Genomic DNA, 26,160 nt, shown 5'->3' with positions numbered 1-26,160 from the left:
TTTCAGTTAAATAAGATTAAATTTATGTCCAAAATGCTTACAAATATCCTGTAACATCAACTGTTCTTTCATTTTATCCAGCTCTTCACCAGCACTACTATTTGTTTGGACCTCTTTATCGTTTGCAGTATCAACACTGATCAAGAGTGCTGGCCACAGCAGTATCAGCTTCACTTGAACTAATTTTTCTCTTTCTTCCCAAATCTCTCTCCAGAACACTGCTGCAAGATTGCTTACATTGTCTTAGAGCTCCTTGTTCTTGTGCTGTGCCAAACCAGTCAGACAAGCAGCTAAGCTTTTTCCTACATCCTCACCTGGCACCTCTGTGCAGTGCTCCAAGATACACAGACAGAATGAGCATTTGTCTGTGGTCATCTCTTCAGCTGATCAGATAGAGATGCTACAGACCAGGAGAATCCAAATGTCGCAAGCTTTGCTCTGTAGCTGCATGATCATGCAGACCCCACAACCCTGTATGTTTTGCTAACTTCTATATTTGCCAGCAGGCAATAATAATCTCAGAGTAACACAACTAGCCTGTGTCTAACTCCACACATCCTCACCTGCACTATGCACATTCTGGAACCAGGGGGGTCACTTTACATGGCAGCCAAGTACTCATTCTTTTCATCTCCACTTGCCAGGGATGTTATCTGGCTTTTCTCAGTACTGTTGTGCCTATTCTCTTAAGTCCAAAATAATTGTTCTCTGATTACTCTATATTTTCGTGGTAACAAAAATTGTTCTGCATTGCTAGTTTCACCTGACTTAACTGAATATGTCCACAGATTCACTCTTTAGCAAAAAAACCTGACAAAACAATGTATTTTTACAGAAAAACAAAGTAAAAGAATCCTTATAAAGTCATCTTTATACATCACCAAAGAAAATGAGGGTATACATAAAAGTTTCAGAAGTTATTTTCCCTGGAGGAAAAAACTCACTCTTACAGAGTTGTCAATATTTAGAAAGCATCAAAAGTATACTCAACATTTTTTCCCAAATATAAATCAATGGACCCGAATAATTGATCTAAATCATCAATATCAAAGAAGCTGTCACAGAAAGTCAGTACTAAAACTAAACACAACCAATTTGGGTGCTATCATACCTTGACAAAATGTAGCATTGATCCTCTTGTAGCCTTGTGGGCATTCCATGATAGGACCGTATCCATGGTAAGCTGAAAAAAAACCCATCAGTTAAATACTGATCACTCATAGGCTTGCAGAGCCTGACAGCTCAATTATTATATAAGTATATTTAAAAAATTGTAAGGTTTTGTGAAAAATGGTTAAGCAAAAAAGACAAGTTAAATGAAAGATTGTACAGGCAACCTTAATTCAATCTTTGTCAAAATATGTGCCACTGAAAGTCTTCAGTTATCCAGTCAAATTTGTGTTAAGAAACAAAACAAATCTTTGAAATCAGGATACCTTTCATCCTACTTGTTCTGAAATATTCAAATGATAATAATTACTTTTGCAAACCAGCTACAAATATCATGTTTGGAAAAAATAAAATTGAAGATTCATTATGGAAACATCTAGGATTTAGCTAACAGAGCTCTTGCATTTTAGAATACTAAACTTCATTTACTGGCTGATCAGTGCAAACAGTCACAGACATAACAACACTGCAAAATAAATACTGAATTCAGTTTTGCCAAACTAGAAAGTTTTCAGTTAACCAGCTTTTTATTTCTATTGATTGTTTCTTTCCTTCACTTAAGGTTGCTTTTCAGACTACAGAAAACCATTTATTGATTCTTGAACATCATAAATGCGAGCAGTAACTTTGTATAGTTATGCACTAAAAGCTAACTTCTTGGCAAAGCCCAGCACTTTATTAAGCATATAGAACTAAACTTTTGGCACTATGATCACATAAATGCTTTTAATAAGAGTCAAGAGAGGTGTTCATAATTTGAATGTTACAACAGAGATACCTTACATTTTGTCAGATCTTTTGTTTCATTTCAAAAGTGTTCCAAATATTCAACAGACAAAACCCCCCAAAACCCACCAGATTAATTTGTTTCCATCTTTACTGTGTACAAGCTATCAAATAAGACAGAACAACCAAGTAACATAATGCCATTGATTGGCTTCCCTTCACATAATGCCTGAATTGCACATTTATCCCTGCAGCTTACTTTAAAGCTGGCACTTGGTTACCTGTAATGATGGGGGGAAAAAAAAAAAAAGGATAACTATTTTAGCTATTTTAAAGCGTTGCCTATTATTTGGAAAAAAATTAAGTGATGATCTTGAGTAGGAGGTTTTGGACTGAGATAGTTTTATTTTAAATATCAATGAATTATTTAAAATAACTGCTTAAATAAAACACTGAGATTCTCCTTAGATGTTGCATAAAGTGTAAAATAGTTAAACACGTGTAGTAAAAATACAGCGTTACTACACTTCTGAACACATACTTTTCCATCTTTACACTGCCTACAATCATGCTAACACCAACTACAACTTGAAAATTTTGTCTCTCTACTCAGGTGGCAGCTACACATTTAGTTTCCAAGGCAGATTTTTCAGTCTTTTCCTAATGTTAATATTAAAACTAGTTGAAATTTAAGGAGACTTCCAAAAGCACAATGCATTAGTCTACTTCTGGTCCCCAAAAGTGTCAATGAAACTGCTAGTACTCATGATGGCAGATTCAAACTCATAATTGCGCTCATTATGTCCTGATTTGTGCTTGCCATAACAGACCTGATTTAATCCACACTAAAACCAGGAGAGTCTCTGTAACTTTCTGTGGGCAGGAATGGTACCCTGCAGTGCTGCCTGCTGAATGAAAACAGCTTCCAGTTGTAGATGGAGACCAGCCCATAACCGATGCCAGGTCTTTTCCAGTGCTGCAGCACATTTTCCCTCCCAGGGTGACTCAGCTGCTCTAGGAAGTGCAGTGCTGGACTGAGGTCAGAGATTTTAACCTCTCCCTCCTTCCTCATCCTCCTACTCCCACAACAAACAGGAAACTAGCAGCTTACTAGCAGCTGTTTTCTTCCTTTCAACAAAGAGCAGAAATATAAGCAAGTCACAGTAGAGAAGCAGCTTGTTCAGTGATGGCTGGAGATCCATGTGGGAGCTGGATGGAGTGCAACATTACTTACCCTTTACTCACCTAAACAACATGTTTGTAATGACTAAGTTAGCAAGAAGCCTGACCAATCCCAACACCCCCCATGTAACACAGAAAGACCCTTCTTCTTAAAAGCGGTCTTCTGTTAGGAGCCCTTAAAAATGGAGATCTGTTCCAAAACTACTTTTGGTTTTCAGTAATACTGAACAACCCATAAACTTACAGACATGGCAGCTGTCTAAGGCCAAGGCACTTAAATTTGCAACAGGTCAGGAGCTCCAACTGAGCAGTGGCGGCTACCCAAAATACTCAAGTCCTTACAAAGATGACAGAGCCCCCTGTAAGACCATGGGAACAAGACATATGCCAACTTATGCATGTCCTTAAGTAGTTGATTGAAGAGAGAAGTACCTGCTAGTGACACTGGAGTATATGCTTAAATATTTTGCTGAAGTGGGTTAGGCAGAAGATCACAACCTGATTACACATTATTATAAAAACATGTCCACTTTTAATGAAGTCTATGAGGCATAAAACCATAAAAGTAAAAGGAAGCCTGTTTGCTTCAAAAATATCTACAATAAAAAGGGTAATACCAATTTAATGAAATATCAGAACAGGTCGGAATTATATGGGAAGAGTGTGGGACTAACTTAACCTGGTGAGACACATCTATAGATATCACTTAACTGACACCTTACTATTTATTTACTTGACTCCCAAGTTTTCCCATCCAATATCATATAAATTTATGTACATAATATATGCATATTCTTTTTACCATGGAAACATTCTCAGTGTTGTAAAAATAAAAACACTTGATGAATATAAATCCTTCAGCATCCACTCTAGACTTCCACTAAATCTTCTAACAAATTTACATTTATCTTTGGAAATTGTTTACTCTACAGAACCTACCAGTGACGGTAACACTTCGATACCGTCATGAGGTTCAGTTTGACACCTATGCCCAAAAGATACTTGGAAGAGATCCAGATCCAGAAGAGATTTTCAGTTTTCAGGTTTTGTGCCACAGCTCAAACTGAACACCTATAACATTTTAAGATGCTGTAAGAGCAATTAAACACCTGCAACACACTAAATGTATCACCTTCAATTCTTAAAAATCTAAAAATTCACCATTTGCATCGATGTAGCATTGCCTTAAGACGTGGCATGATTAAACATGCATCATGCTTACAATCATTCCTAAATCAAAGGTAGTCTAGAGAAAATACATACACTGTTACTAAACCTTGACAGACACACGGAATATTCTTGAATCATACACGTACCAAATCACACTCTTGATATATAAATGACACTGTATTTTAATTTGGAAAAAATAGATAGCGCACCTTTCTCCTCCTACCTTCTTAAAACAGTAACCTACAGTGAGAACTCCCACCTAGAAAGATGAGAAATGTGTCCTATTACGTCTAGGAGTCACAAATCCTTACTTTCCAGGAATGCTTTAATTAGAAGAAGAGGGTTATTCCAAGTGGCTCCATTCTCTGTCTCCTCCCGAAATCACACAGTTACATACAAAAAAACAATTCCAAATTGAGCCAGAAAGCAGGAGTGAGCATGACTCATACTGTGAGTAATTAAGGGCTCTGGGAAAGAGACTGGGTTCCTAGACCTGTTCCAAGAATTGTTTCTACATTTTATGGGTTAGGGCATCTCCTCATAGGTATAAAATGTAGATTAGAAATTATTATGGCAGATAAAGGAACTCTGAAGTGTCCCATCTGGAGCAAGCATGCTAGTCATTAAACTTTTTTATAACAAAAGGACATTGCTCATCTCATTAGCATTTAAAGAAATTATTCAGTGCTTTGAAAAAAGAGTGGTGGACTTCCCTTTAGGAGAGGTTTTAGGTTGAGGTCAAGCACTACTCTGCACCCACTTAGGAAGCACCTGTGGATCAGAAGTTCGTCACAGTTCCCTTTTGCTTGCTTTTAACACTGTGCTGAGCACTGTGCCATTAAGCAGCTGCCTGATCCACACATCTACTGTGGATTCCAGGCTGAGACAATGAATATTTTACCTGAACTGTGAAGAACTAGCAAGTGTGCTTCCTTTCAAATCAGGCACCAAGAATTTGTATTAGTAGCTCCAATCAATTATTGGTTGAAACACATTTCAGCTCTTTTGTGATTTTTCTCATATCACACCTACATACAAAAATAAGAAACATTTCACTTGTCACTATGATTCTGATGAACTAGATTTCAGCTGTAGCTCAATTGCTCAAACCCTTCTTGAACTCTGTCAGGCTGTGCTGTGACCACTTCCCTGGGGAGCTGTTCCAGTGCCAAACCACTCTTCTCTGGGTGAAGAACCTTTCCCTAATAACCAACCTAAACCTCCCCTGACACAGCTTGAGGCCATTCCCTTGGGTCCTGTCACTGGCACCACAGAGCAGAGATCAGGGCCTGCCCCTCCTGTTCCCCTCACAAGGAAGCTGTGACTGCAGTGAGCTCTGCCCTCAGTCTCCCCAGGCTGAACAGACCCAGTGACCACAGCTGTTCATCATACAGCTGCCCCTCAAGGCCCTCCACCATCCTCGTGGTTCCCCTCTGGACACTCTCTAACAGTTCAATGTCTTTCTTATATGGTGTCCCCCAAAACTGCCCCCAGCACTTGAGGTGAGGCTGCCCCAGCTCAGAGCAGAGTAGCACAATGCCCTCCCTTGCCCTGCTGGTGATGCTGTGCCTGATGCCCCCCAGGACAGGGCTGGCCCTCCTGGGTGCCAGGGCACTGCTGGCTCACGTTCACGTTTCTGACTGGCACTGCTCTCCAGCCTCTCACTCTGCACTCTGTACATACATCCGGGGCTGCCCAGGGCCAGGTGCAGAATCTGGCACTTGTCTTTGTTCAGTTTTATACAGTTGGCACATATGCTCCTTTTAGAAACTGTATTTACATGCTACAGGAATAAAATAGATACCTGAGTCTTTTTAACTATGACCTTCAAACACCCAAGGAGGCTCTCTTTCTAAAGCATTTCAGAAGACAGACATACTCAAACACACAAAATGTTTCAGGAACTAGCAAATCAGACTGAGTCACCATAAATTTATATCAGAGTCTCCTATGGAAGGAGGAGTCAGAGAAATAGGAGAAATAGCATATTTTCTGCTGAAATTGTGTTTACGTCCACATTAAGACCTTCAGAGAAACACATGCTTCCAAAAAAATCAAACACTGGAGATATTTCCAGCATTGCTATCTGAATAACAGGGTCCCCAGAAGAACTAGGTAAGAATGACTGCAGTTTAATGACCCATTTTTGGCCCAGTAAATGCAAGTCCACTCCATCTGCAAAACAGAGACCACTTTATATCTTTTCCCATCTTTCATTTAATGCTGAAAATATGACATGACATAGAAGTATTATTATTCCTGTGCAACAATAACAGAATTCGCAAAAAGTTCAAGAGATTATCCTCACCAATCATGCAAATAATTCTAAATTCTTTTCTCATTATAATATGATGTCAAATCATAACAAAATGCTGAAGAAAGTCTTTGTCATTGTCTAATTATTGGGTAAGATATTTCAAAAGCAGAGGAAAAAAAAGCAACCAGCAATTTAGAGCCTGGAAGACCTTGGCTCCAAACATGAAATATCATCTGCAGTCCCGAGAGGTCACCGCATTCTCTCCAAGCAGAAACTGGCGCCTCTCTAATTCAAGATTTCTCTGCAAACTTAAAAAAAAAAAAAGAAGTCCAGCTGGAAAATCAATGTGATTACTCTTCCTGCACTGAGTAAATGCAACAGTCCATCACTAACTCAAAGGAGGAAGAAGCAGGGGAAAAAACCCTATGACGTCAACTTTGCTGGCTTCACCAAGTGCCTGCATATTGTAACTCTGTTGGCATGCAAGGGAATTCCAGTTTCTACAACCTGTCCCTAATCAAATCATAGCACATTTTTTCTACTAGGTTCCTTTGGTATTTTTCCCTTCTAAAAAAAAGTAAAATACTACTTGAGTGGAAAAAGCCACAAGAATAACAATAAGATAGCACTTACACGGCTTCTTGGGACATTTCTGGCATTTGTTAAAACCCCAGGAAGTACCCACGGTTCCACAGCAGTCTTCTTGCTTGGAAAGGCCAGGAAGTGCTTTGCCACACTGAAATAGTTAGGTGAAGAATACTCTGGTTAGTGATACTGTACAACACTCACTTGCAGTACAATGTTCTTTTTCAGTCATTTTGGGTCAACCTCTTCCTGAGACACTGAAGATTCAATGGAGCCCCTAAGTGAACTAAAATGGTGCTCATACATTGCAAAGGCTCTCTACACAGGCATGAACACATTAAATGACATTATCATCTTCCCCCATGTTGCCTTGAAAAGGAGAAGAAACCAGAAGAAAACAGCATGTCATAGGAATGAATGAGTATATTTCTAAGGTAGTAATTCACCACTGGCAGCTATCGTTTTCATCATAAAAACATGCTTGTCCACTTTTTCAAAAGCTATATGAATTATCTCAAATACTCTGAGGTCAATTTCCATTTCCTCACCAATCAATAACATACTTATCACTCTTTATAATGATAAGACTATTAATATTTGGAAACTTACAACATACTAGTTATGTTCTTGACTTTTGCAATTTTCTTCCATTTTGCATGGTAAAGAAAGCTTAAATGTATTTCAGCTGCAGACATTAAAAAGACCCCCCCAAACATCTAAACCTGCTAATTTGGTATACAATGGAACACATAAAGCCCAGGAGAAGTCCACAACAGCTGCACTTAGTAACACTTTCAAAGCAAATGCGATAGAAATAGGCACTGCAGCAAACAATTCTAATGTGCTGAAGTGTGAATCCTCAGTATGGTGTGAATAGACTTTCCCTAATCTAACTCTGCTTTCTGACAGCCTGTAAGCTCTGACCCAAATGTTCATTGCCACACAACTTTCAGCTCAAGATAGCTGGCTCATCCTATGCCACAGGGTGTGGCCTTGTGGTTGCTCTCACTTAGCTGGTAACACAGTCATTCTGAAGTACACACACATGCTGAATGCACATGCACTGACAGCTTCCTCCAGCTTTCCCAAAATTTTTCCAATGTGATCTTAATCATACTGTCATACATAAGCCAATGATATTTCTAAAGCAAAGTTACCCTGTGTAGCTTTACAGTGTGACTACTAACTCCTGTTAGTAGCAAGCTACTCTACAAGGGTTCTGACTCATCAGAGGATCCCCTCTGCATGGGGAGGCCCAGCAAAGCATCATCCCAGCCATTTTCTCTCATAGATACTCCCCAGACACATCCTGAAGCATCACAACAAATTAAAAGCAGCACCAGTTCACCATTTAAACATCAGACTGCAGCTCAGCATGTGCAGCACCTGAAGCTTAGATCTGTGTCAAGGGATATGTGAGAAGTTTGAAGTGTCCTCCATCTCAGTGACAGCCAGCCACACATGTCCAAGATTTTAGCACCAGGGCAACTTGGCATGGCTACTGTGTGCCTCTGCCCACTACACACACACAGGTTAGCACCGCCTGTGCTTTGAGCATCAGCTTGGCATGGCACATGAACAGCCAAAAGAACAGAGTGGCCAAACAGGTTCAAACAGACTGCTCACTTATTGTACAACTTTAGGAGTATATTTTCACATTACTGTCTGGAGTGGGTCAGATAACAAATTTTCCTATATTGCAAGGGAGGGAAATAGTTCTTGCCAGGATGGTATTTGGCTGTGTTAAAACAGTGGAGTATCTCAGCAAGTCCCACCTTTCAGATGCAGGCCCAGGTTTACCCCAGGTGAATGCATATCTTTCAGCTGTCTTGCACTCCTCTTGGCTTAGGCACTGGTAGGGTTAATACAAGGCAGACCACTGACCATCTGACCATCAGTCAGAGTCCACTGAGTTCTGCTTCCATAAGCAAGTCCCAGCCTGGTACTTCAGAAATACCATCAAGATGCATAAATGGGGAATTCTGTACAATTTCCTCTGCCACAGCAGCTCTGCTATTTTCAAAACTGAAATAAACTCTTCCAACTGCCCTTGCTAGAGGATACACAGATTGTCCTGCACATCCCAGAAGCTCAACTGGAGAGTACTCATAATGCCTCCTCTATGTGGTTACCCTAAAACCTTACAGAGTTCAAGCTACATCTTTACACAATGCTGGTTTTCTCAACCTGCATCCCAGGCAGGCATGCTCCAGGAAGAACCATTTTACTTTATAACCACAGCTACCTTTGCTTTATAGTTACAGATGCTCCACCCCTTTTCTAGAACTTCTTCAAAGACAGAGAAGCCACTTGGTAAAGTCGTACACTGTGGCTGTTATCAAGAGTCAGCTAAAGCATTTTGCACCCAGCTTTTCTCCCCACACTGTACCTCGGTTTTACAAGTCTGCAAAAAGAAGTGGGAGGAATCTCCCCTTATGATCTCAGAAATGGAGCATTTGGGCAGTGAGGCACATTACCTAACACCCAGTGTTTCTCTTCAAGGTCAAAACCTCAAGGACACATCCCAGGAGCTTGCATGTGTCAAGGCAAGATTCCACTAACATTAGAGCCAACATGTCATCATGAACTGCCCCCCCCACCTTTTTTTCCCCTTTCCCCAAAATAGAAAATGTGTCATCTAATTGTAACAAGCTAAAAGAGAAGAAGGGGGAAAAAAAAGGAGGGGAGAAGGAGGAAGATGGACTAAAGCCCACTTATAATTTAGGTGTGGTGCTACAGTATTTGCACTCTACTGAAAATCATGATCTTTGTGGTCATAACTTTTTCGAAATTCCATATAAAAATCATGAGCAAAAATAAGGATGCCAAAGTCTGAGTCATCTGGCAACTGTGATTTGCAGTTCTGTCAGTAAAAGCTGGCAATGATTAAAGCTGCTGCTCCCACTGCTTCTATGGTGAATTAAAGCTTGAAGAATCAATGATAATTTGGTTAACATCCAGATCATTGTAGAAACTGGGCAACAAGGAAAAGCAACTCCCACATGGGGCTCCTATTGCCTTAAGATCTGCGTAATTTTGGACATATGCATCACAAAACATGAGTGCTCTGCAAAGTCCTAATCCAAGCAGAAACAGAGTTCTTCTGTGGCTAATAAACCCTGATTTCTCTGGTTCATCTAGTAGGGCTTCAGATACTCTAAACACTCATGGCACTGCACAAACTGTTCCTTAGCCCAATATGTTTTCTTAAGATGCTCGCTCCTTTCAGCAGCCTTAAGCATATAGGAACTGAAGCTCTATTTCTACAGGTCTCAAAAACTTTTATAGGTAATTCCTTTCCACTTTAAAAGTCTTAACACACTTCCTACTACCAGGATGAACTCATTAGCTCTTCAGACAGTCTTTTTCAGTCTCTGACTCACAAGTGACTGGAAAAGTCACTTAGAGGAATCCATAACTATTTTTTAGTTTGTTTCACCATTCTACAAAACTCCAACACACACTTATAGGCCTAAAATAAGCAGGAAAACTAAACACAGGCCTGCTAGACTATGCATGAAGATAGTGCCATTCTTTAAGCTTAGGTTTACACTTTTCTATTCATCATCTACATATTTTAAACTAATCTAGTCTGTATTCCTGAGGGCTCCTGGAAAAGAGTACAGATTTTCATGAATTATATCTCTGTCATAAGCTTATGATTTGGAAATAAGTCTTACTGGTTCAGAAGGCAAGAAAGTCATGAAGGTTTGGTATAAAAGAGCTCAACTGTGCTGAAAGAGGCTCAGCAGTAGTAGCAGTGTGATGAACACATGGTACTGCTATAAAACAAAGTTCTTCCTGGGTAAAGCACTCAGAGACACTGAAAGTATTGTTACAAATCCACATATTTTTCCTCATGCGTGCCTGGGCTTCTATGCCAATATTTTATATAACTGAAGGAAGTACTGAATATTCCCACTGGAAGACTGAAATTCTGGCTGACCCTGTGCTGGGGCACAAACGCCACCCCAAGCCACATCACCTCTTTGTTACCCTGTCCAGACTCCAGCCTCTGCCCCATCTCCACAGTCCTAGAGTGCTAAGCTGTGTATTGCCACCAGTGCTGCACTATTTCCAATGGCAGGGAAAAGGAAGGATTATATCCTTGCAACTCATCTGCTAAGGCAGTGGAGGAAATTTATTCAGCTCCCTGTAAAGTGCAGTAGGGAGCCCAGTCTGGCAATTACTCTCAGGGCAGCCGCAGAGGATTCTGGCCAAGGGACCACAAGGTTTCCTGGGACTCCCACTCCTGCGTGACCCATCTACAAATCCCTGTCACAAGCTGTTAGTTAAAACCACAATACAGACATAAATAAAGGAGTGTCACATGATTAGCTATGATTGAAACTGATAGGTGCTTTGCCTGAGCTAATAGCTAATGACTCCGGGATTCAGCTCAAAAGACTGCATTTCACATACCACAATAGCAGAAGTGAATGGATACACTGTTTAACTTTCTGCAAACTATTCAACAGGCACAGACCTTGGATTGTTGCTTCTTTTTTTTTCCTATAGGAACGACAAACAGAGCAAGAAACCTCAAACTCAATACACTGTATTACTGAAACAATTAACAGACATTCTTAATTAGCTTACTGACCAGCTGAATGACAGGTTGTTACAAATGAAGAGTGTTATCCCATGTAGCACTGGCTCACTAACAGGCATTGTCTCATAAGCAGAGGAGAGAAACTTAAATACTTCCAGACTTTCCAGAAGAACTGGTAAAGAATTTGTTTTGGCTTAAGCAGAACATTCTTCATAAGCAAGTAAAAATTATCCAGCTTTCTTCTATTTGAGTAATTAAAACAATGTTTGGTGTTTTTGGTATCTGATACATGTTGAATCTTCTGATATTTCAGAGTATTGATCTTGCAAAGAAACTACTGCAAATGAAACATTAATCCTGCAAATGAATCCACACCAATTTCTGACAGTCTATTTGTTTAAGAACTTCAGAAGCCAAACCATGAGCTTCAAGGAATTCCAGACAGTTATTTTATTTTATGAGATGGTATTTTTAAGACTATTCTAAAGAAAAGAGGTTTTAAAAGTGCTCTAAGAGAAAAAGTACCAGTACGAAGCACAAAACTGTATCACTTCTCCTTCCTAAAGAAAATAAATACCAAAATTCATTTCATGCAGCTGTCAAAAAAAGAAAATACCTGAAATTTACCTCCCCAGGAAATGTTTTCTTAAATCTGAACTTCGACAGGGATGCTTATACAGTTGAATGAATAACTTCAACAGGCATATCACTGCTGTCATCACTTCCACACTACACTATGATTGTATTGCACACAGTAGCATCAGTATGTTGGGTTAGGCTTTAAGGGCTACCAACATATTTTGCTGTTCTGATTTCTAACTAAAAAACTTTGATGTCTTTGTTTAATATTTCCCATCATGAAAAACTCATCAACTATCTAAGCCCAGTTTTTAAAAACTGAATGCATATTCTTGAAGTTAAGTACCCAGCCAGTGTATGCCCATGTCAGAATGAAGGAAATGCTTAATGATTTGCAGTCAGAATCTTGACCATGATACAATGTTGATAATTTCTGACCTTTTCCAGCTGCCACCTATCATTTGGCTTTATTTTGTATTCTGTTAAGTCTGACAGCAGACAGAAATGTGTTGCTCAAACCAAAACAAACTTTTCCTGTATAAGACATTGCTGAAACAAAGTATTAAATAAACTGTCTCCATAGAAGTTTATCCCACTTAAGATGTTGGTTAACTAATATCTGTTGATCAGACATACTAAGCAGCATTTGAAACACATTCGAATGCATATGTGAGGGTTTTGATTGCACTGAAAAATGGACAATCCTTATAATTTGCACAAGTCTTTCCTAGTGTTCATCATTAATGTTACTTATTAAATAATTTCAATAATTAAATTAATTAAAACCATTAATTTATCAAAATATGCTTCTTTTGTCTGCTATAGATGCTATATTGAGATTTTCTTTAAGATGAGTTTTCAAAGTATCACTATAATCCACCAAACTACACTTCTTGATACCAAGACAACTCTAATTCAGGTGTCCTTTTGAACAGAGGCGTAACAATTATGGACCTTTTCTGCAACACCTTTTAAAGCACTTTGCAAGGGAAGCACAAAGCCTCATGCAGCAAACCATTAGAAAGTGAGGAATGGAACATATACTGCCCAACACAGCAACCTGGAACGGACTTGAATTTGAAGTACCACAACAAGAAGTGGGGGTCAGAAGACAGTATTTCTGAAATTCTTGTAGTGAGCATTTCAGAGAGCAGTCCAGCTCCTCTCAGCAGTTACATGAGGAGGAATGAACAAGGATAGGCAGACATGACTTCATAGCCAGCTTCTCTTCTGGACATTTTGCCATGTGTTCCTTTCATCAAGGTAAGCAATTTCAGTATCTGTCTCTCTCTAGAATAACAATGGTTTTTAATTTTGTTTTTAAACTACAGATGCTGGGATCACTAGAAGTACCTTTCTGTAAACCTAATAACGCAAAAAAATCTGTAGAAGAGCACAGCATTACATGTGAATCTAGACAGACAGAGTCTGATTTAGATGAAATTTTTGCAGTACCAACTTCTCCAATTTCTTGCTGTTTTGAATTTTTTTTTACATTGAAGCAATGAAGAGACCCAAACAACTTTGAGGAAAAACCCCATTTTTTAGTGATAATAATACTGCAATGCAGTTACCATAGGAAAACGGAAAACACATGAATATACTTAGTAAAAACTTCAAAGTGTCTTAAGGGGTGAAAAAAGTAGTGCTCAATTATCTTTATATGGATTATCATGGACAGTAGGCAAGTGCATTCTTTTCTGGATTTAAATGCAAAGAAATTATAAGCAAAATCAACAGGACTCAAGAATATCAACACAGCCTTTACTGGATACACTATTGACGCTGTAGAAGGATTTTGGGAAATAAGATATCCTGTGTCATAATAAAGGCATTTTTATTAGAATTAAAATTAAAATCATCTGAAGAGGAAGAATTAAAGAGAAACAAAATCTTCCTTATCTGCTTGCTTTCTAAATAGGACTTAGTGAATCAGTGGTCTAAGATGACCAACTCCTTGGATTTCAGAAATAAAGGACTACATGGATGTAAAATATTTTGCAGGACACTACACCCAGTCTCCAGCTTTTGAAGGCATCATTATAGAGTGCTCTCCAAAAATTTACTGCTCTCCATCTTAATTGCCATTTTTGTCCTACTGCTTCCATTCTGTCTGTTTCCCAACTTCAAGCCTTTATTTCCTCTACATCAACAATAAGCAAGTTTAGGTAAAGGTTTGTTTCTTATATCTTTATGTCAGCAGCAAGTTTATGGGCTGCAGTTTAACATGCTTTATGATATACCCTGCAAAAATCTTTGTGGTACTAGGAAAGAGTTTGATGAGCCACAACTTTTTTGTGGGACGTATCATTGTGGGCTACCATGTAACATGATAAGTTATCCTGGAGCAATCACCATTAACATCTCCCAGAGGAGAAATAAATGCTGAGTGCTCCACTCAGAGAAAAGAGAGGCAGCCAGGAAAAGTGAATTGACTTGAGAACAAAACAGAACCATCCAAAACACTATTTGCTTCCTATAATACCTTTTAAAAATTCAAATAGTAATGATATGTTTGTAGTTTTCTTTCCACTTCACAGTGCTGAGGACGCTTCAGAGAACAACCACAGTTAAACAACACATACACACATGTGTACATGTATTTACAAACATTTATGTCTTTATTTATCTATTCTTATTAAACTTGGAAATTTCATTTCTCTTGTCCCTCTACTCTCCCTGTCCTTCTGAGCTGGTAGACTGACATATTTTCATTCACCTTTTACTAGCTTGTTCTCATGGTTGCTGTCTTTGGTTACAGTCACTTATGATACTACAGACAGCTAAGGAAAGAGAAGGTCTGAAAGAATTCCTATGTCATTAATGAAAAGTGATTGTAGGCCTGGCAATATGACCAGATTTTCAACTGTCTGTGCCATAATGTCCTCTGAACTTCAGTTCAAGGTGGCTCCAGTTGCTAACTGTAACAGCATGCACTTGCTTGGAAACTCACTGCAGAAAATGCACTCTCTCTGTCTTGGAAATTGAATATCCTACTGGTTTTGAATGAGATACATTGAGGGAATTTAACTAAGGTGGGGTAAGGAAGAATGTGCTGGGAGATTAAAAATATTCCACTGAAGATTATGAAAAAAACCTCAGAGCACTAAAATCAAAGGACCTGTAACTGAAGAGCAGCTGAAATTCAAGGAAAAAGAAGGAGAGAACAAGGGATGGGGAGAAACAGAATGGTAGAAGCTACACATGCACACAAAACCACAAAAGAGATCCTGATACAGTTTTAATCCTGTGCTTTTAGTGTGGACCAAGAGTAAGTTCAGCAAAGCCCTAATCAACTTAGTTGACTTGTTTACAAGAGGCCACACACAAATCCTTCAACCAATCTGCTCTACAGACAGTAAAGTCATCTCAGGATCCCAGGATATTTAATAAAACATTTCTGAAGCCAAATACACAATCCACCCTGCAAAAAAATGTATAAACACTGATGATTGTTGAACTAAGTATGGGTATCAAAATTATCCAGCATCAACTCCAGAAAGGACTTGCAACACATGGCTACTAATAGGGAAAGCTCATTTTAGTATTGCATCTGAATAAACAGAGAGAACCCACAGACACAGCAAAGCAAATATGAAAGAAACTGAAAACCTAATTCATTAAGAGTAGGTCTATTAAGCACTTTAAAAAAAAAAGCTGCCTTTCCCAGTTCAAGGCATATTTAACATAAATAACAAGCACTGACTGGCTTCAAAAAAACAATAACATTTCAGATTCAAATTGAAAGGTAAATGAGTCACTTAGATCTGTATTTATGGCAAGGTCTTAAATTAATGTTCTACAAAATGCCATTCTACAGCTCCAATTCTAAATTGAACCATCACTGTAACAAAATGCCTCTGAAATCCTTACTATGCTCTTCTTCAAGATGGACACTGATCAATGAAATCTGTAAAAACTGAGAACATGCACTGTTCTAAACTAGGAGGCAGCACCCTTTCTTGAGTATTTCCAGGGAAATACTGAAAAAAAAAGTTATAAAAATTGGTGACTAAGCATTTAGTAAGATTGCAAGTCAGACATTAGGGTAATACAAGCTTATTTTCCCTTTTCTCCCCCTTTAAAAGGAGATAGGAGATAAAAGAGCACCCATTGCAAAGTGTAAGACCAAGGAAGTAACTTTGTATTCCTTTATCTATGAGTACAAAGAGAAATATCAAAAAATAATAAGCAACTATTAATTATCACACTTATTTCCAGATTTTTAGGATTGCACATTATGATGCCATGCTTTTTAGATTGACCATTTTAGGAAATAGAGATAAATGGTTGTAAACACAGGTCGTGTTATATTTTTTCATGTAAAATCCATGAACTTTCATTTGAAAGTTCATGTGCTTTAACACTTGTTGAAAAAGAAAAATGAAAATTTTAATATGCTTGAAACAGACAATCATGAAGAACTCACCAGTGTAAATTAAAAGTGCAGATCCCAAACCAATCATTTGAAAATTAGTAAAGTCTAGCCTTTAATGTTCCATATGCAAACTTAACTCCGGTCTTCTAAAAAAATCTTTGGTATGCAACAACCAAATTCAATTTAAATTAACTTCTTCCATTGCCTTTTGCAGAATGGATTACTTTTAAGCATGCTCCTGTCAACTTATTAGAGATGGCAGGAGACTGAGACTAAGGAACTTTGATTTTTAAGTTCAACATTCTGCCCATAGCAGGTGGGCCTGACAACTATGTCACCTTCACCCTGCTTCTGACTGCATCCTACGCCTGCTCCTGTCTCTTCCCCATTGCTGATCCTTTCCAAACTCCTTGCCCATCTGTGAGTAAGGGATTGAGGTCTCTTCCCTCTTTTTTCTGTGGGGTGAAGGCAAGGGTTGTACAGAACTTAAGAGCCTTTAAAAAATTCACTCTCAGCTGGAAGAAACAGCCAGAAGAAACAGTTGTAAAGGGCATTTTGCGCCACTCTTCCATCTCAGGAGCGATGGGGTGATGTCCATTTGAGTGGAAGGCATGCTCTGTGCCAGTGAATTCTTTGGATAGTTTTGCTGCCAATATCTAGAAGCATTTGTGAAATATACTGGAAATACATACAATATTTGATGCTTGAAAATTGGCTAATTTTAGGTGCATATTACTGGAAGGACCAAAAGCAAAGCAACCTTTGTGATAAACTTAAAATTCACACCTTCAACGATAGAGTCATGAAGTATTTTTTAGCCTGAAAAATAACGCACTTATTCTCTAACATTACATCCCAAAATGAGTGATTTTTCCTGAAACCTCACACATGATTGCAGTCTGAGGCATGCGTTCACCTTAAAGACACTTGATCTGAAAAGCCACATTTCAGAAAGGTAATAAGCAATAAATAACAGGATTTTACTGACTCCTTAATAATTTTTTTTACATATCTTTATAATCTCAATATATATATATTCAAATATATATGCAAATATAAAACCACATGTTGCTATTAAAATGCTTTCAGGATTGAAAGAAGATACACAATTTTGAATAGTCATATGAAAAACATTATGTGAACACAGTATTTTTAAGTGAACTAAGGTTTTAATGTTCTAGTGAACAATCAGTTGGCTTTCATGATTTTTCTACCCCATTCAATGGTCAGACTCAAAATATTAGTCTCAACAGACTCAAAATATTAGTCTCAAATACTGTAAAACATATAAAATTGCTTAATAGGAATTTCCATGAGAAAAAGAAAAAGCTATGGAAAAAATAATTGAAACCAAAATGTCAGGGACCCAAGTCCACAGAAAATAAAGACATTATCTTGAAGGAGAAAGAGGTTCAGAAAATTGTTACTTAATAAAAATGTTACATTCTCAAAATAATTTTCTTGCAGAAAAGAACATCAAATGTGCCCTTTCCCTCCAATTGCTGGATTTTTTCTTTTTTTTTTTCATTCCTTTATAATAGAGTTTTAAAGCTACCTGTCTCAGCAAGCCTTAGCAAACATTTCTTACCTGTGTCCCAACAGTCTCTTGAAAGCAGCGCCCAAGCTGAGTTTTAACTGAAACAGGAAACATATGAGGAATGGGTTGTTGATTTGTGTAAGTTGTATGTCCTTTCTGGGTCTTCTGATATGGAAGACCTTGGTAAGAGACCTGTGGATGTACTGGCTGAGGTACTTTTGCTTTTTGTCCTGTTGATGTGCTGTCAATCCTTGACACTTGATGGATCTGAACTGAGGCTTCAGGGGGATGTTTCACATGGATATTCACTATGTTAGGAGGGAACTTCACTAAAATAATTGAAGGAAAAACACATAAGAGAAATTGGTAATAAAATATATGAAAAAGACATCTTAGGCACCTCTAAGACATTTCTTTTTTGTAAATCAGAATTTTTACAGAGTGCCTTGAAGTGACTGAAATATAAATGAAGCCCAAATTTAGAGGTTAGAGGGAAGGCTAAAGAACACATCGAGTCTCATTAACAAATCAAGAAAACGAAAAATCTTCATGAAAGAAAGAACAACATTATAGGATTGTAAAGACTGCTAGATAAACATGGATGTCCAAATTGGCTGGTATGACATTAATATTTGTGGTCATACTGTGTAATAAGAATCCCATTCAAAGTTCCAGAATTCATACTCTACTAGGTTATTTTTGGATATATAGTAAGCTTTATTTTCATTTTCAGATCCATCATCTTTCTCTGGAACACAGAAAAAGCTTCAGATTTCATCTCTTCATCTTTATGTACCTGCCAAGTCCCAAGTTCGCCCCTGAAAGAGCTGCCAGCATCTCAACCATCTAAAATCACCACTCCCTTTGTTGAACTTTGAATTCAGGGTTTGGCAGATAAAGGGGGAGCAAATGATTTTCAGACACTTCCGTTTTTAAAAATGGTTACAGTTTTAAGTCTGGGTATGTAGACTGAGACCCTCCAGTCAATGCAACCTGCACAGAACTGCTTGTGACCCTTAAGCCTCCTTTCACTGGAACATAAAATGCCCTTTAAAGTAAATCAAATTATTGGGGTGGGCAGGGATGAGAGGTGTGTAACAAGCCATGGAGTTTATAAAGCTGCATTGCTAAGTTAGCATTTCCTGTGTCCAGCTGGGCCTCTCTTGTCAGTGAGTACTGCTCAGGCTGCTTGAGGCCACACAATCCATCAGAGGCAGCACCCCTTCCAAACATCAAGAACCAAAAAATACCATTTGATACAGCTTTCTCTATGATGCACACTGCATTGTTCAGTCTTCTGGATTATCTCGTCTCCTGAAGTTTGAACTGCTCTTTAGAACTTGATTAGGTAATTTCAGCTCTAATCCTCAGGAGGCATATGTCATTTATTGGAGCTACTTTAAAATTATAATATTTTGGAGAAAGTGCTTTTGGTTTTTGACATTTTCATTTCTCTATGCACATAATCAGTATTAATTGGTCTCACAAAAGACTTCCTTAAAAGAAACAGACTTATTTTTACACTGACTGCATTGTTTCATTTATGAAAATTGTCAATGTACTTGGACAGAAACATCAGGAAGAAGATGGTTGAAAGTCAGCAAAATATGGCTGCAGGGTAAAGATCTTGCCTGTTGCTGAAAACAACCCACAAGCAAAATGTATACCTACATAAGGTCTGCCAGAGGCAAACCCCCAGGGGAAAGCTTCAGTGTTACAAGCAGAAGCAGTGAGGTCCTTTTCAGGCTGTTGGACTGGGTTTGGAGGGCAAGACAAGACAGCCTAGTCTGTCTGTAAAAAGAACAAAACTAACAAAACTCACCCCAGTATTTTTATGTATAAAGAGGGATCCCTTCAACTAGTTTCTCTAGCTGCTAAATCTAAAAAATACAGTGATTCAAAAATATAATTTCTCAAAAGAAATCACTGAATTTCTCTGCTTTAGTTTCTCAATCCATCCAGAGATGTTCAGATGCTGAAAACATCAATTTTAGGCTGGGTTCTCCCATGCAGTATTGTTGTCACTATCCTCTCCAGGCCTTGGATCACTGCCTAGGTGTGCTCATTTTTATTTTTGCCAGCCATTTCAGGATGAATTGTTTTATTCTTTCCTTTAAAGAAATATTCATCTCTCAACAATCCAACATCCTCATCTGGACACATAAAGAGAAGAAAAGACATTGTGACTGCTAATGATTCCTATGAGGACTGGAAGGTTGGGAAAAAATATTCAAGAGGTCAGACTCTTTAGCAATGAGAAACCTATTGTGCATTTTAGGAGAGAATCTGAAGAATAACTATGTATTAAAATTTTGGGGGTTGTGGTCCATGGTATTGTCTCAAATTATTTCATCTGGAATTACATAGGCAGAGAAATAAACTGATGTTTTGCTAAATGTTTTGGTAATTATATTCTCTTCTTCAGATGGAGGAGGTACTCAAAAGTACTTACAAAACATTGCCATTTCCAGGACACTGTCAACAGTTCCTTCACAGCTCTGTCCTCTTCTGAATACAGAATTACTACCTTAGATTATATTTATCATAAGTATCTTTTAGCAAAGTTATTCAGAAACTATTTGCCAGTGACTGAGCCTCCTCATGTCTTTCCCTATATATTTTCTTTTTATTCAGAGATACCAACCTTGAAGAAGTAATTTTAAAATGACCCTTGACCAAAAATCAATCTGGCAATTCAAACAAGAAAACAAAATTCACATTAGGTCCTAGGCTGAGAATCTGAGTTGCAGGGGAAGGCATGCTCTGTGCTCGTGAATTCTTTGGATAATTTTTCTGCCAACATCTAACAAGCATTTGTAAAATATACTGGAAATACATACAATATTTGATGCTTGAAAATAACTTTACGTGGACAAGATTGCACCCAGATAAAATACTACCTAGACCCACAGGACACATAAGAAATAAATCCAGCACTTCTCTTCAAAGTAATCAGAAGTTTTCACCTCACAACAAAAGTATGAGAGAAAACAGCAATCCAAAGCTGAATGAACTTTCATGTTTCAGACTTTCAGACTTTTAATGCATTTCAGACTTAAATGCTGTTTTCTTCACAGCATTAGCAGCAGGAAAACCCCACTATTTAAAAAATTTTTTTAATGATATTGTTATTTGACCCAGAAGGAATGTTCTATTTAAGTGAATCATATCATGGCCTATCTACACTAAATAGTTCCCCACAAAACTAACTTGTAAGACTCTACTAAGTCATGCAAGATAAATACGGCTTGTATCTTTAATTTTACTTTAGATTTAAGATTTTTTACGTTGAAAAGCATGGTCTCTTCTCTCCATTAGTAACCATGGAATCACTTGCAACTGTCTAGGTACACTGCAACTTACTCTGCTCAGCCACAATCATTGTCTTTTTTAACAGGTCTACACTTCTAGAAGAAATCCCCTGCATTTTCCCTTGACTCTGCAATTTGCATTAAATTGTGCCATAAAGCAAAGTAAATTTACCTACAATCTCTTTTCAATAACAGTTATTTCTTATTGTTTCAGTTATTGAGGAAAACATGCTCACATTCTGGTGAGCTCATGATTCAAGTTGTGGTGTCAATATTTGATATGTGTAGATGTAGCACTATTGTTACTGGTTGACTACTCAACATAATTCATTAAAACCAACAAGTTAAAAATACCTATTAAGAAAGAAGTTACCTTTTACACCTTGCTGTCCAGACATTGTCAGTGGTAAAGTATGAGTAGAGTGGATAACTTGTGATCCTACAGCCTTGTTCACCTGTTGCGGGTGATGGTAGAGTTTTGGAGAACTGGCAGTCTGCACAGGAATCTGACAAAGTTTACCAGTGTAATTAGGAGGGCACTGGCATTTATCTCTAGAACTACACTGGCCTCCATTCATGCATGGAAGGTGGCAAATAACTGAAATGAAAACAGAAATAAAAATGTTGTTAATGACTTTAGCTTTAGTATTATCTGACCACATATCATGCACAAAGTTGAAGAGGAAAGGAATAGGGTTGCAGAGCTTTGTTCTTCATTCAGACATCTGAGGAAGGACTACCCATCTGACATGCACTTCTAAGCGCCTTGTGGTAGAACCACTTCCCTTCCCCTCCTTGTGATCTCTGACCTCTGCCTCGTTCGCATCTTCTCTGCATGACATCAGAAAGCAATTCTTTCCTTAGACATCCAAGCTATTTTTTTAATTTCATGATGCTATTAAGACAGACACTAAACTAATATAGTGTCTGGCTACATCTCTTACTCACACTTTGGTACAGATACTTTTATTTGTCAGCCACCTGTTTCTGAAAATCCTGGACTACTTACTCTTTCCTGGAAGTCTGAATAAACTCACCCGAGAACAGAAAGTACTGGGGACAAATTTTCCATTTTGACTTTTAAGTCTTGGCTGTTCTCTAGAAAACTATTTCTTGCAGAGGATCTAGATATGTGCTTAACATTTATTTTTCAGATAAAAGAAGCTAATTTTTATCCACCCATAAAGATCATAAAAATATCAAGAGATTCAACTGAAATGATTTCATAGACAAACTCCAAAGCATTAAAACCTTGTAACTCCAATATAAAGACAAGAATAATTATTTCTGTGCTAGCTGGCACTTGCACATTTACAGCAATATAAATTATCAGATGAAACATGAAAAATGTCGACATCAAATGAAAAATACTTTTCAACTCAGAGATACAGGCAGTAATAGGCATGGTTCAGCACTTTCTGAAAATATAATGTGGGATGCTATAATCAATCACAATGTAAACGAGCTGTCAGAATTTCCAAGAACTAAACGATGTGAAAACAACAGTAAAAATACCATAAGTTTTTGTTCAAGACAAACAAAGGTCATTTTTGTCAGTAATCAAATAGTATTTGAGAAATAGAGCTCAGTATCCATTTGTCAGATTTAAGATAAGTTTCTGACTTTAAAAAATAAGAACCTTTACAGTAATCATGGCATTTTGCTGGATTGGTATTGCTTGGTCTCTAATGAATTACAATAAAAATAACAAATTGCAGATAATTCAAGGTAATTTAGAACCTAGTGGTCATTACTCCAATTGCTGTGACCTCTGGACAATCACAGGATATTACTATTATGAATACCATAGAAGGCCAGTGTTGGAAAAGGAACCTGTGTGTCGGGTGCTGCAAGAAGACAAAGCAAAACATTCAGCAGCCCAAGGAGTTCTAAGCCAGCTGTGCAATTCCCTTGGCCCAGGAAACGCTCAAGAAACACCCACTCAGCCAGGCTCATCTCAGAGCAGCCTCACAGTGCCTGGACAGGGTCTGGAACGCCAGTGCCCAATTACTGGATAGGTCCATCACAATGCAAACTGCCAGAATTGTTTTTTCACTGTGCTCTGCAAAAGTATATTTAATATTTTTCTTGTCTTATCTTATATTTACATGTAATATAAACTGACTGAAAGTACTTCAAGCTGTAGTATTGTGCTAATGCTACTAAGTCAGCCTTGGAAGGCTACCCATGACAGCACAAGCCTTACTTTTTTGGGTCCCAACCCTTGTTGGGACTTCATCTGAGTGTATAAAAGACATCCTCACAGAACTGCTGTGACTTCAGAGCAAAGTGAAGGAGGGCTGACCACAGCAGTGACTAAAGCATGACAGACACCTCTCTCTCTGGTACCATTTCTTCCTGAGCAGCCACAAACAAGTGGCTGCACTGTAATAGACACAACATACAAAGAATTCGAGTGCTTTTAAAGATGTGCCTGAACGAGGTTGAACACCAAGGTGGTTTTCATGCAAAGTAAAATCACACAATGAAACAATATGAAATAACATTAAGGGAGGAGCAGTTTGGTGTTTGAAGGAAGTACAGTGAAACAAAGGTTAACAAAAGTAGTTTCACTGTGGAATTCCTTGAGTGCAAGAGGTCTGCCCTACAGATTTTCTTCCCCCTCACTGCAGTGTTGAGGCAACAAGGTAACATGCAAAATCCACCTTTTAAACAACATAAATATGTCCAGAATTTCTACCCATTTAAATTAATTTCTTCTGTGCTACTGTTCCTGTAAAGCAATTGACATCTAGAAGGCCAAGTTGTGTGGGTATCTCTGCACCACCAGGCATTCTTCACATGTTCCTCTCCTGCAGGAATCTGGTGGCAATGAATGAATAGGCACATGAAAAGCTTTGTTTTTGAGCAATAAGTTTGTGCTAAAAGTACTGGGAAGGAAGATGCCAACAGAAAAGAGTTGGTTCATATTCCTTCTCATAACTGTTTGCTTTGCATATCCATCCAAATAATTTGTGCAAACAAGTGTAAACAAATGACACTAAAAGGTCTAGTATGACATAAATAATTAAGAATATTTAATGCCTCAGTATTTAAACATAACAGGAGATAAAAATTCCAAACTTCCAACATTATCATGTGGTGTAAATCACTCAGTTAACTGATACTGATTTACATATCTGACCTAATGTATGAGAAAGGTAGTTTAAGTGAGAATACGTGAAATCTATTCTGAGAATATAAAGTTCTGTAATAAAAATTCTAAATTCTGAAATATACAATTGTAAGTTCAAGTCAGCCATGCAAAAACAAATAGGATGTAATCTCCAGGCCAAACTGAAAACTTGACAATCTCAAATGGTAAATATTTTGAAAACTTAAAAAAAAAACCAACCTCAAAACAAAGACCAAATAAAAAATAAAAAATCCACACAGCACTGAAATAACATTTCTAATTATTTTAAATAGGTGTAAGCCCACACTCTTGTTGCATGATTTCTTCAGGGAGTTTATGGCCAGGAGAAGGGGTTGCATTTGATTATTATACTGGTGCTGGAAATCACAGGCACATAACTTCACTAGAAGTGGAATATATGCACAGACCATTTGAGAAAAGTGAGCTGGAGGAGCATAAACCTTCAAAAAGGCAGAGGAAGGAACCACTGCTTTTCCTTAACAAGGCTCAGGGAATCTCTGTTTAACAAAGACCAAAGAGCCCAAGGAAAAGGACCACTTAAGATAGAAACAGGACTTAAAGCCAGGGTATGTTTGAACAGCTCAACCTCTCCTGTAAGTTTTTTGCTTTGTTTTGTCTTGCCATTGAGGCTAAAAAAACCTAAACAGAATGGCAGAATACTGCCAGAGGCATAAGGGACATTCCTGACAAAAACCAGACCCATGCTTTTTGGGAGAGGCCATTTGAAGATGCTGGGTTTACACGTAAGTTCTCAACAGATGTTCAGATAAAGGGTACACTGAAGCCTGATCCTCACTGGGCTGTTACCATTTCCTCTGAAAAGAAGAAAATGGAAGAAATAAAAATATCCATTATAGAGTGAAACCCTCTAGCTCAGACCTTGATAAAAATGTGAAGAAAGGTCTGCATAGGATAAGAAGAAATTTCAGTTCGTGTGTGGGTATCTTACAAACTAAACAAAGGAAGCATTAATGGATCTAAGAAAGGGAACAATTTCCTCACTCAGGTCTACTGTAAGCTAAATCTCTCAATGGTCTCTTAAGGAACAGCCAACATATGATTGAACAAGCTGAATTATTTTTTTTACTATAAATGAGCACACATCCTTTAGAAATGTGGACACAGGTTTAAGAAAACACCAACTCTTTTAAGTATTCTTCCCATCCTTGGGCATTTAATTAGTAATAGCAAGCTTTCTTGCTGAGTATCACTGTTCAAAATGAGCCAGGCAGAGAAGGTGCATCAAGATGCCCCCACAGAGTCTCTGAACAGCTCTCATGCATAGAAAAAGAACATTTGCAAGATGAATTCCAATAAAGCCGCCACAGCTATGGGTTGGAAACACTAGTACAGGGCATGAAATCATCAACAAAGCAGCTAGGAAACCACTGATAAATACAGTTTGTTCATGTAATTACATAATCTAATTTGTTTTTGATACTCAAACAACCTCAAACAGCTCCAGATAAACTAATTTAATCAAGTCCAAATGTTTTCATTTAATCAAAACAATGTGTAACAAAACAAATTCCAAGCACCTAAAGCCTCCTAATCCT

At 38.0% G+C, this 26,160-nt stretch overlaps 1 protein-coding gene across 1 annotated transcript in view; it reads right to left on the bottom strand.

Moving 5' to 3' along the window:
- Window positions 1-26,160, bottom strand: part of LTBP1 (latent transforming growth factor beta binding protein 1) — a 187,314-nt gene that overhangs the window by 82,978 nt on the left and 78,176 nt on the right. Inside the window, exons 6-9 of the mRNA XM_054279239.1 lie at window positions 21,821-22,045; window positions 18,188-18,465; window positions 7,139-7,241; window positions 1,112-1,183 (exon numbers count right to left, since the gene is read on the bottom strand). Of these exons, the coding sequence (XP_054135214.1) occupies window positions 1,112-1,183; window positions 7,139-7,241; window positions 18,188-18,465; window positions 21,821-22,045 (678 nt within the window). The remainder of the gene's footprint in view (window positions 1-1,111; window positions 1,184-7,138; window positions 7,242-18,187; window positions 18,466-21,820; window positions 22,046-26,160) is intronic.

The sequence above is a fragment of the Melozone crissalis genome, unplaced genomic scaffold (genome assembly GCF_028551555.1).
Source record: "Melozone crissalis strain CALT ecotype California unplaced genomic scaffold, PUWL_Pcris_2 ptg000027l_1, whole genome shotgun sequence".
NCBI classification, from domain to species: Eukaryota; Metazoa; Chordata; class Aves; order Passeriformes; family Passerellidae; genus Melozone; species Melozone crissalis.
This window is presented reverse-complemented; position numbering and strand designations above follow the sequence as displayed.